Raw genomic sequence first — 12,577 nt, 5'->3', positions numbered from 1 at the left:
CAAACTTTAAAACTTATTTCTGCCAGGCACGGTGGCTCACACCTGGAATCCCAGCCTCTTGGGAGGCTGAGGGGAGTGGATCACCTGAGGTCGGGAGTTCAAGACCAGCCTGACCAACATGGAGAAACCCCGTCTCTACTAAAAATACAAAATTAGCCGACTGTGGTGGCGCATGCATGTAATCCCAGTTACTCGGGAGGCTGAAACAGAAGAATCACTTGAACCCGGGAGGCGGAGGTTACAGTGAGCCGAGATCGCACCATTGCACTCCGGCCTGGGCAACAAGAGCGAAACTCCATCTCAAAAACAAAACAAAACAAAAAAACTTATTTCTACTTTTTTCTTGAGACAGAGTCTCACTCTGTCACCCAGGCTAGAGTGCAGTGGTGCGATCTCAGCTCACTGCCAACTCCACCTCCCAGGTTCACACCATTCTCCTGCCTCGTCCTCCCGAGTAGCTGGGACTACAGGCACCCACCACCATGCCTGGCTAATTTTTTGTATTTTTAGTAGAGACGGGATTTCACCGGGTTAGCCAGGATGGTCTCGATCTCCTGACCTCGTGATCCGCCCACCTCGGCCTCCCAAGGGGCTTGGGATTACAGGCGTGAGCCACCGTGACCGGCCAAAAAACTTATTTCTTAGAAGGCAAGCATAATAAAAGGGCAGTAAACATACATATGTGAATAAACATAAATTAGGCATAACCTAAAACTTATGATCATGAATAAAGATAAAAGAAAAATAATGACTTTTTAATAAAGAATATTTTCAGGCCTGGATGTGGTGGCTTATGCCTGTAATAACAGCATTTTGGGGCCGGGCGCGGTGGCTCAAGCCTATAATCCCAGCACTTTGGGAGGCCGAGATGGGTGGATCATGAGGTCAGGAGATCGAGACCATCCTGGCTAACACGGTGAAACCCCGTCTCTACTAAAAAATACAAAACACTAGCCGGGCGAGGTGGCGGGCGCCTGTAGTCCTAGCTACTCGGGAGGCTGAGGCAGGAGAATGGCATGAACCCGGGAGGCGGAGCTTGCAGTGAGCTGAGATCCGGCCACTGCACTCCAGCCTGGGCGACAGAGCAAGACTCCATCTCAAAACATAAATAAATAAATAAAAATAACAGCATTTTGGGAGGCCAAGCTGGGAAGACTTCTTGAACCCAGGGTAAGGAACCAGCCTGGGCAATACGGCAAGACCCTGTCTCTATTAAAAAAAAAAAAATTAGCTGGGCACATGCCTGTAGTCTCAGCTACTTCAGAGGCAGGAGGATTCCTCAAGTCAAGGAAGTCAAGGCTACAGGGACCTTTGATCATGCCATTACACTCCAGCCTGGGCAACAGAGCAAGACCCTATCACCAAAAAAAATAATAATTATTATATATATATATTCATATTCTTTCATTCCATACTGTATTTACCAAATCGCTACCTTAAGACAAAAATAAGCCATTTTTAAAATTTGAAAGACAGAGAGGTCAAGCTTAACACTAATCAAATAATTCAAGAAGGGCTCAGTAACATAGAAAAGGTATAATTTTAAAATGTAAGATAGTCTACATTCATTAGAATGCTTTTTTTTTTAATGGAAAAGTTAACAAGTATTAGAATATGGGGAAATCGGAACCTTTATACATTGCTGGTAGGAATGTAAAATGGTACAGCTGCTATGTAAACAGTTTGGCAAGTCCTTAAAATGTTAAACATAGGGGCTGGGCAGGGTGGCTCACGCCTGTAATCCCAGCACTTTGGGAGGCTGAGGTGGGTGGACCATGAGGTCAGTAGATTGAGACCATCCTGACTAACATGGGGAAACCCCGTATCTACTAAAAAAAAATACAAAAAATTAGCCGGGTGTGGTGGCAGGTGCCTGAGGTCCCAGCTACTCGGGAGGCTGAGGCAGGAGAATGGCGTGAACCTGGGAGGCAGAGCTTGCAGTGAGCCGAGATTGTGCCATTGCACTTCAGCCTGGGCAACAAAGCGAGACTCCGTCTCAAAAAAAAAAAAAAAAAAAAAAAAAAAAGTTAAACATAGAATTACCATATGATCCAGCAATTCCACTTATAGGTTCATAAACAAAAGAACTGAAAAACTGGGATGCAAACAAATGCTTATACACCAATGTTCACAGCAGCACTAGTCACAATAGCCAAAAAGTGGAAACAACCCAAATGTCCATCAACAGAAAACTGGATAAACAAAATGTGGCATGCACACATCTATATGATGGCATATTATTCAGCCCTAAAAAGGAAAGAAATTGACTCATGGTACAACATGGCTGAGCTCTAAAGATACTCTAAGTAAAATAAGTCAGACACAAAAGAACACTTTTCTACTTAAATGGAGTATTGGAATAGTCAAATTCATAGCAGTACAAAGTAGAATGGGGAGTTTACCAGAGCTGGGAAAGGGTTCACAATGAGGTATTATTTAATGGGCACAGAGTTTCTATTTGGGCTGATGAAGAAGTTTGAAAATTAATAGTGGTGATGGTAGTACAACATTATGAATACACTTAATGCCACTAAATTATATATCTAAAAATGGCTAAAATGGTATAAATTTTATTTATGTATTTATTTTTGAGACAGAGTCTCGCTTCTTCTCCCAGGCTGGAGTGCAATGGCATGATTTCACCTCACTGCAACCTCTGCCTTCCGGGTTCAAATGATTCTCCCACCTCAGCCTCCCCGGTAGCTGGGATTACAGGCACACGCCACCACGTGCGGCTAATTTTTTTGTATTTTTAATAGAGACGGGGTTTCACCATGTTGGCCAGGCTGGTCTCAAACTTCTGACCTCGGGTGATCAGCCCACCTTGGCCTCCCAAAGTGCTGGGATTACAGGCGTGAGCCGCCACGCCCAACTTGGTATAAATTTTATGTTATCTGTATTTTAGCACAATTTTTTAAAGGGAGAAATTTTAATTTAAAAAAAGAAGAAAGTCCATTTGTTTGTTTACACTCAACAGAAATTCAACTAAACTCAACTAGTTGTTGAGCAGTTACTTTGGGCAAGGTATTATGTGGTCAATCCTAAAACGATTAAAGATGAGTAAGGCAGTATCTCTGGCCCCAAAGACCTCAAGATTTAGCTGATAGGCAGATACTCTAGCAGACTAGAATCTCCCAGTGGTCTGTGTAATCTTTATAGGGATTGTATAAGGCCAAAACTATTTTCACAATAATTATAAGAATTTATTTGCCCTTTTCACTGTGCTGACACTTGTACTGATGGTAGAAAGCAATGGCTGGTAAACTGCTGGTGCCTTGGCAGGAGTCAAGGCAGTGGCACCAAACTGAGCTATTAGTCACTGCATTCTTCACAGCTACCTATTTACAGTCCAAAAAAAGCAAGCTAATTTCACTTAAGAATATTCCTGGCCAGGGGTGGTGGCTCGCGCCTGTGGGAGGCCGAGGCAGATGGATGACTTGAGGTCAAGAGTTTGAGACCAGCCTAGCCAACATGGTGAAACCCCGTCTTTACTTTAAAAAAAAAAAAAAAAAAACACACACAAAAATTAGCCGGGTATGATGGCACACGCCTGTAAGTCCCAGCTACTTGGAGGCTGAGGCATGAGAATCGCTTGAACCTGAGAGGCAGGGGTTGCAGTGAGCTGAAATTGTGCCACAGCACTCCTGCCTGAGTGACATAGTGAGACTGTCTCAAAAAAACAAAAATTAAAATTAAAAAAAGAATATCCTTGATGACACAACAAAAATTAATTTTATTAATTCTCAACCCATGAATATCTACTTTTTTTTCTGTTGCCCAGGCTGAGTGCACAGGCTCCATCATGGTTCACTGTAACCCAACTTCCCAGGCTCAGGCGATCCTTCCATCTCTGCCTCCTGAGTAGCAGAGACTACAGGCACATGCTACCATGCTAGGCTCATTTTTTATTTTTATAGCAACAGTATCTTGCCATGTACATCTTTTTAATATTCTACATGACAAAAAGGAGACTATATAAAAACAGGCTTTTGTTACATACTACAGGAAAAGCACCTGTGATTGATTGTCTGAGTCATGTAATGAACAAGCCATGTTCATGTCTGAGTCATGTAATGAACACTATTCATCAACCATCATCTTTACTTGAGAGACTGTGTTAATAAGACTTGGGCATTTGGTGTACATCTTCAACATGAACAAAGTGAGTTTTTCACTTCAAGAAAAACTGACAGTATTTGTTGTCAATGATACATTTCTAATTGTTGCTTGAAAAATACATTTTGGAAAATGTGTATCCACAACAGTGAACTAGATAGCTTCCCAATATTTAAAGACTTTTCTGATGAGATCAGTGATATTAACAAACATGATTTTCTTTGATATTGTATAATGAAATGTGTTACTATTCAGAGGATGTTCTTAACTGAGTGAACCATTACTTTCCAAATAGCTAATGCACTATGTCACAAAAATCACACATGGATGAGATTTATTCAAAGTACAAAACAGACCAATGAATCTTAATGTATTAAGTATGAAATTCATTACTAAGGTTTCAAATTCCAATTCAACTAACTTTAAGAAACTACTTTTCTTCCACCTTTCTCTGGGGGGAAAAAAAAGCTACCATTTTAGTGCAGAATATCCACAATTATCTGAAAAGACTAATACAGTATTACTCCTTTTTCCTACTACATATGTGTGTGGGGCTGCTTTTTCTTTAGACACTTCAACCAAACAGCACAAGAGATTGAGTGCAGAAGTGGATATAATTCAGCTTTTTTTTTTTTTTTGAGACAGTGTCTCACTCCGTTACCCAGGCTGGAGTGCAGTGGCGCGATCCCAGCTCAAAGTAACCTCCATCTCCCGGGTTCAAGCAATTCTCTCTGCCTCAGGGTTCCGAGTAACTAAGATCACAGGGATGCACCACCACACCTGGCTAATTTCTGTATTTTTAGTAGAGACAGGGTTTCACCATGTTGGCCAGGCTGGTCTCAAACTTCTGACCTCAGGTGACTTGCCTGCCTTGGTGTCCCAAAGTGCTGGGATTACAAGCGTGAGCCACCTCGCCCAGACATTCAGCTGTCTTCTATTAAGCTAGACATTAAAAGAGGTTTGCAAAAATGTAAAACAATCCCACTCCTCCCACCACTATTTCCTATTTGGGGAAAAAAAGTGGTATTTCTTTAAAACATATAAAAATATGTTTGTTTTTAAAGAAATATTTTTAAATTGTCTAAGTTTAAATTTCTCATGTAGTAAATACTGGAAGATGTAGCCGACATAAACAAAAACTCTTTAGAGTACTCAATAAGAGTATAAAGGGTTCTGAGAGCAAAAAGTTTGAGAACTACTACTACAATCCAATGAGCACTACAAAGTAGAAAAAACGGTGCTCGATTCCAAAAGAAAGAAGTCTTCACAGAAGAAAACATACTGACTGGGAATTTACATGATGGATATATTTTTGTTCGAGTTTCCCTTGTTGGGGGGTCGGGGTGAGAGAGGCACAATCCAAGAAAATGGAAATGGAATATTTTGATGTGCCCTGAAAAAGGATGAGTAGAGACTAATGTAATGGAAATTCGTGTAACAGATATAATTTACTAGAGAGGCTGAATCTGCACAGGAAAGGGGTTGGCCTGCAGATTACAAACTACAGTTTATTTTCTAGAAAATGTGGAGCCATCCAAGAATTTGTACTGAAAAAAACAATTTAAACCTTCATTTCCTTTGTCAAGACTCCCAAAATAATTAGCATACTTTTTTTTTCTTCAAGTTTTGAGGACGAAGTCTGAGGTCTAGCTGTGTTACAAAACAAACTTTAACATTTTTCTGGAGTATAAGGCTCTAAACTTTATGCATCATAAGAGTGAAAGCTTAATTCGAAAAGTCTGTGTATGTAAAACTAAACCATACATATTTACATTTAACAGCATGGTCCCTGCTTTATTAAAAAATGCTGCTGAAGGTCCGGCAGGGTGGCTCACGCCTGTAATTCCAGCACTTTCGGAGACCGAGGAGTGAGGATCGCTTGAGCCCAGGATCGCTTGTTGCCCAGCCTGGGCAACAAAGTGAGACCGCCCACACCAATTCCCCGCCCCCGCCCGTCTCTTAAAAAAAAAAAATTTAAATACTAATGTAACGGAGTTTATATCTTAAAGGCTTTTTATCCTTAAAGTTCAAACATGGCAAATTCATGTTACTCCAAGTACACTGCAAAAAAAACCAGAACTCTAAATAGTTCTTTGTGTCTAGTCTTCCTCTCTGGTGCTGCTGTCGACTTCTCGTTGCCCTGCTGTCAATGATACGACATATTCCTACAATACCTACAGCGCTTTCAGTTCTACGGTGCCTACACAAAAACAAAATACATTCATAAAGTGGGGCCCCTGGGATGGATGGGAAACGCCTCCAACAAGCCTAGTGGTTGGTCTTTGAGTCAATCAACTAATTCTTGGCAGAAAGCCAAGCAAATGGAAAACAGACTTTGTAACCGGCTAAATCTACAACTCTATGACAATACCTTTCTAAAAATGTTCTGTATTTGCTAAATCTAACTCTTTCCTCTATGTCTCTATCCCTCTGCTGAAAATAAAGCAACTTTATTATGCTGCCATAAACAAGGTTTTTTCCCCCACCACTGGAGAGTATTGTCTTCTTTGCTCTAACAAAGATGCATGCCATTTATTCACTGCAACAGATAAGCAATTATAATCCTGTAAGATTATTCTGTATATGTCGGGCACAGAAATCCTGCCTGCTTTACAAACATTTAAAACTTAGATGAAACTACAGCTCCACCGAAATTTTTAGACATTTAAGACCTTTATTTCCTTCTAGCACACAGTAATTCCTTGCCTTTTCCTATTTTGATGGGCATTTACAATTTGTAAGTACTATTTAAACTAGGCACTGTTGAAAACTACCTGAAAGCAATCAGCTAAGGCAATCTGCAAAAAGAAAGCCCAAGCACAATTTAAGGCACACCCTTAACACGGGGCCAGTTTAAGAGGTAACAACACGTTCCGCGTTTTTATTTTTCATAAGCAGTACACGTTTATAATCCTAAAAACATCTCACCATCATTACAACGGAATTCCTTCCAAAACTTTAAGATGCCGGATGGTTACATTTCAGCCCTTCTAAACTAGCTTACGCTTTACTCCAGCAACCAGCCCCAGCAATCCCGGGTCAATCTGGAGAACTGACACCACCGGTAGGCGGCAACCGAGAGGGACAAGACTTTCAGGAGCAGAATTATGACAGATTCTCTAAGGAAACACTACAATTTTTCCTTCGCCTGGCCCAGGTGCAACACCGATTTATCTTTTGGCCAAAATCTGGCGCCAGGTTTCAAACACGTTTTCATTGGTTGCCACCACAGTGAAGCAGGGAAGGGAGAGGGCTGCTTCCCATTGATCCTTGGAGGATGGAAATAAAGCAAGAAGAGGTTGCAGGGAGACAGCAATCCTATCTTCCCCAAGGCCACTTGGTTTGCCCGGACCTCCACCCAGCAAAGCGCTATTCCACCGTTTGGTAACTTCCATCAATGTACACTTTGGTTGCGCTCTGGGTGCCGGGGGCCCACGCGGGGCTAGTGCCATAAAAGCCCTGAACTGCCTGAAAAAGCGGCGGGCGCCAAACAAGCCAGGGAACGTACCCAGTTTCTTCCACATGGCGAGGTGACAAGCGAGAAAGCCTTTGCGGATGGCAGCGCAAACCTTAGCCGGCTCGGATGAGGTGAAACCCTTCTGCTTCTTGATAAAACCCCACAAGTGCTCCCGGGCAAACTGTGCCGCCTCCCGCCCGCCGTGCCCGTCGCACACGGCGAAAAAGGCCACGGAGGAACGGCGGCGGCAGCAGCGGCTGGGTGCAGGCGAGGCCCCGGCGTCCGGGGGAGGGTCGCGAGCCTCTCGGGCTGCCACCGCTGGGCCTTTCCCCGAGACTTCGCCGCCGGCAGGGGCGGGCGGCGACGGCCGCAGAGACAACGGCTGAGACAGCGACCGCCGCGGCGAGGGCTTTTCTTCAGCCGTCGGTTCAGGCTCCACAACGATCTGAGTAACGTCCTCCATGTACTTCCTCCCGCCCTGGTCGGAGAAGACGCTCACTCCCAGCGAGTACAGCCCCGCCATGGCCGGCTGGCCGGGATCCCGCCGGTCCCACGCAGCCCGCCGAATCCGGCGGCGGGAGACACACTAGGCGCTCGCCGGCCAACTATTGTTTATCTTCGACGACGCCGAGAGGGGGGAGGGGGCGGTCCCGGAGAGGGGGGGCGCGCGATGTCTGGACTTGTCCGCGAGAGCTGGGCCGGAGCGCCGGAGAGAGCAAAGCCAAGCAGTTGCGCCTGCGCACTGTGCTTCCCCCGCCCGTCCGCGCCCACCACACAAATCAGGCGTTCTCCCCCGCTGACGTCACCCGGCTCTCTGAGCCCGACCAATCCGGAGTCGAGTGGAGCGAGCCCGCCCTCCGTCCCCGCCTTCGCTCCCGCCCGCGACAGCCGCGCTCCCTCCTCCCGCTGCTGGCGCTGGGCCCGCGCACCTACCAATTTGCTTCACCCACGCCGCGGGCTTTTTCGCCCTCCGGGTTGTCGGCGGTTGCTGATCCTTTTCCGAGCGACTTGGTCTGTGTAGGTTTTTGGCTTAGTCCAGGGTTCTTAATGCGGCCTGCTGGCTTTGGCGTCCCGCTGCTCCCTTTGCCGGGAAGGTGGTGTGGACTCGGGCCCCCAGCGAGTGGAGAATGAAAGGAGAAGAGTTCACCCTCCTCCTGAGCGAAATGGCGGGAAACCTCCCTTCCGAGGGGCGATTGTGAGCTGGCCGGAACAAGTGCGGCACCCTTAAACTGGATCTGGGTGGGACGTATCCGACTGGGAATGGAGGAGGGAGGCAGTCCAGTTCTGTTTTTAAAAAGCATTTGGGAAATTTCCACCGTCAGCTGCACAGTCTCGGTTCACGTAACTAGGTATTGTCAGAGACGAAAGAGGGCTGTATTCTAACAAATTCTTAGCAGATCTTTTCAGCTTTTGTTAAAGGTAGTGCTTGTTCCGACCAGCTCTGGATACAGCATTTTATTCCTGCGGTATCACTTCAAGTTATCACTTGAAAATAACTGACAAAACCTGCCAAGAGCCCTAGTGCTCTAACGGTTTGGTGATCGTCCCGTCTCTTCACCGAGTCGGTCACAATCCCAACGCTAAAACCTTTGCACTGATTTTCACGGAATTAAGCCGCAGAGCGAGGAATACACTAGTATTTGCTCAGCATACGTTTTGTAGTTGAATCACTTTAAAGTTCACTTTTCCCGTTTTTGGCCACTTCATCATCAATCTGTACTTTACAACCTTTGAGAACTTCAAATGGCCTGAAAACAGTATGGAAACGGGAATGGGGGGAATGTACATACAGTTGGCACAAGAAATACAAATAGAAAAGATCTTTATACCAATAAAAATATAAATAAGAAAAAGCAGCTCAAGAAAATGTAGAAAATCGGGCCGGGCGCGGTGGCTCAAGCCTGTAATCCCAGCACTTTGGGAGGCCGAGACGGGCGGATCACGAGGTCAGGAGATCGAGACCATCCTGGCTAACACGGTGAAACCCCGTCTCTACTAAAAAATACAAAAAACGAGCCGGGCGAGGTGGCGGGCGCCTGTAGTCCCAGCTACTCGGGAGGCTGAGGCAGGAGAATGGCGTAAATCCGCGAGGCGGAGCTTGCAGTGAGCTGAGATCCGGCCACTGCACTCCAGCCCGGACGACAGAGCCAGACTCCGTCTCAAAAAAAAAAAAAAAAAAAGAAAATGTAGAAAATCTGAATAGATCAACTAAATAAAAATAAATATAATCGAAGATATTCATTACCCCAAAAAGCACTAGACCAGATGGTTCCAGGGCATGGAAACGCTTGAAAAAGAAAAAAATCCCAGCTTGTTTGGAAAGGTGATCATAACCCTGTTAATAAAACGTAAGTGTTATGAACACTAAAAGGAAACCTACGGACCCTGTTTTGTAACGATGAATACAAAAATCCTAAATGAAATATTAGCATTGTAATAAATCCATATCACAAGACCTGCAACAAGAATGGTTTGTGTAGCTCTATATTATTCATCTTAACCGTTCACCACGTTTGACCCAAGAGATTACCAAAAGATAATTCCATCATGCTTTATAATCCTTTCCACTTCAATCACAACCAATGGGATCTGCGTCATCCCTTTATTGCTCTGGTATCTCCATGCTACTCTACTTCAGCCACTCTGATTCCATATCCCACTCTTCACCAAACATCCTAACCATTTCACTTCACACTTTGGATTTCAACATCTGCCATCAGCCACTTCCCCTTTATTCTTAGCCTCTTCTGTAAGTGTTCCCATCAACTTCCCATTCCAACTGAAACCCGGTTTATCACTTAGCAAAACTACCTCCCTTGCAACTTTTCAAGTACAGGAGGTTATTTTTCCTCTCACAGGTATTCTTATCTGTGGCCTACTCCTCATATTGCCTCCAAACCACTTCTCTTCCATCCTCCCTCAGAAACTCAAGTTCTTTTAAAATTTATACAGACTGCTACTACTGTGAGATGCTGTCAGCAACTGATCCCTGGTGTCTCCCCGTCGTTTTTCATAGCCCACTGTCTTCGTTTCTTCCACTATTCATGTCACTTCTCATCCACTTTATTTTTCAAGATACTATCCATATCTTCCATACTGTCTCCTTTTCAAGAGCTTTACTGCTCCAACAGTTATCCTCCTTGCTTGTGCCTTGTCAATCTCTCCTTTCTCTTTCTAAATCTTAAAGACAGGGACTTGCTATGATGCCCAGGCTGGGGTGCAGTGATTATTCACAGGCACAATTATAGCTCACTGCAGCCTCAAACTCCTGACCTCAAGTGATCCTCTAACTTTAGCCCCCAAGTAGCTGAGATTAAGCATGTGTCACCACACCCAGACTAATTTCTCCTCTTCTGGGTCATTTCCATTTGTGTAGAAATATGTTCTGTTTTCTTTCTTTTTTTGAGACAGAGTCTCCCTCCATCACCCAGGCTGGAGTGCAGTGACGTTATCTCGGCTCACTAGCAACCTCTGTCTCCTGGGATCAAGGAAATCTCGTGCCTCGGCCGCCCTAGTAGCTGGGACTACAGGTGTGAGCCACCATATCTGGCCACTATTACCTCTTACCTGGACCACTACACTCGCCTCCTCACAAATCTTTCTTTCACTCTTGGCCTTCTGCAATTCTTTTTCCTCTAGCTACTATAGCGATCTTTCAAAAACCATAAATCAGATCAAGTCATTCTTTTACTCAATACACTCATGGCTTCCATCACATTTAAAATAATATGGGCCAGGCGCAGTGGCTAACACATGTAATTCCAGCACTTTGGGAGGCCAAGGCGGGCAGATCACTTAAGGCCAGGAGTTGGAGACCAGCCTGGCCAAGATGGTGAAACCCTGTCTCTACTAAAAATACAAAAATTAGCCAGGCATGGTGGCGTGCACTGGTAGTTCCAGCTGCTCGGGGGAGAGGATGAGGCAGGAGAATCACCTGAACCTGGGAGGCAGAGGCTGCAGTGAGCTCAGGTCACACCACTGCCCTGAAGCCTGGACAACAGAGACTTTGTCTCAAAAAAAATAAAATAATATGCAAACTCCTTATGAAGGCCTGAATCATCTGTTTGGCCCCTAAATGTTTGTCTAACATCTTTTCATAACACTTTCCCCTTCGCCACTAACTGCTAGCTCACTGGCCTTTTTTCTGTTCCTTGAACAGAAAATATCAAACTATTAGGAGACTTAGTGATTTTTTTTTTTTCGTTAGCAGTTCCCTCTCCTTGAAATGCCATCCCCGCTCCCAGCAGCTTTACAAAGCTGGATTATTCTTGCTACTCAGATCTCAGTTGAAATATTGAGGCCAGGCGTGGTGGCTCATGCCTGTAATCCCAGCACTCTGGGAGGCCGAGGCAGGCGGATCACGAGGTCAGGAGATTGAGACCATCCTGGCTAACACAGTGAAACCCTGTCTCTACTAAAAAATACAAAAAATTAGCTGGGCGTGGTGGCTGTAGTCCCAGCTAATCGGGAGGCTGAGGCAGGAGAATGGCGTGAACCCAGGAGGCGGAGGTTGCAGTGAGCCAAGATCGTGCCACTGCACTCTAGCCTGGGTGACAGAGTGAGACTCCGCCTCAAAAAAAAAAAAAAAAAGAAAGAAAGAAATATTGAGGGACTTTCTTAACTACCCAATCTAACGTAGCCACCCAATATCTCTGTTTCACATAACCCTATTTTAATTATCTGCAGAGGACTACTCACTAGCTGATCTTTTTCATTTGTCCCAATTAGACTACAGTCTCCATGAGAACAGGGAACTTGTCTTGTTCATTGCTGTACACTCTGAGCCTCGGACAAAGAGTTGTTGAGTGAGTTAATTAATTAATTTACTTAGCAAGAAATGTATAAAATTAATATGAGGAAAACCAGGAAAATTTGCTAAAGAAAAAAAGTCCTAAATAACATAAAAAGATACCATGTTTCTAGATGAGAAAACAATTGGTCTCAAATTAATCTACAAATTTATTATAACTTTAATCAAAATTCCAACTGGATTCTTTTTTTGTA

At 44.5% G+C, this 12,577-nt stretch overlaps 1 protein-coding gene across 1 annotated transcript in view; it reads right to left on the bottom strand.

The window, feature by feature from the left end:
- Positions 1-8,138, bottom strand: part of PPM1D (protein phosphatase, Mg2+/Mn2+ dependent 1D) — a 69,344-nt gene extending 61,206 nt beyond the window's left edge. Inside the window, exon 1 of the mRNA NM_001260836.2 lies at positions 7,625-8,138. Coding sequence (NP_001247765.1) covers positions 7,625-8,096 — 472 coding nt within the window. The 5' untranslated portion in view covers positions 8,097-8,138. The remainder of the gene's footprint in view (positions 1-7,624) is intronic.
- Between the last annotated feature and the right edge of the window lie 4,439 nt (positions 8,139-12,577).

The sequence above is a fragment of the Macaca mulatta genome, chromosome 16 (assembly GCF_049350105.2).
Source record: "Macaca mulatta isolate MMU2019108-1 chromosome 16, T2T-MMU8v2.0, whole genome shotgun sequence".
Classification (NCBI taxonomy): domain Eukaryota; kingdom Metazoa; phylum Chordata; class Mammalia; order Primates; family Cercopithecidae; genus Macaca; species Macaca mulatta.
This window is presented reverse-complemented; position numbering and strand designations above follow the sequence as displayed.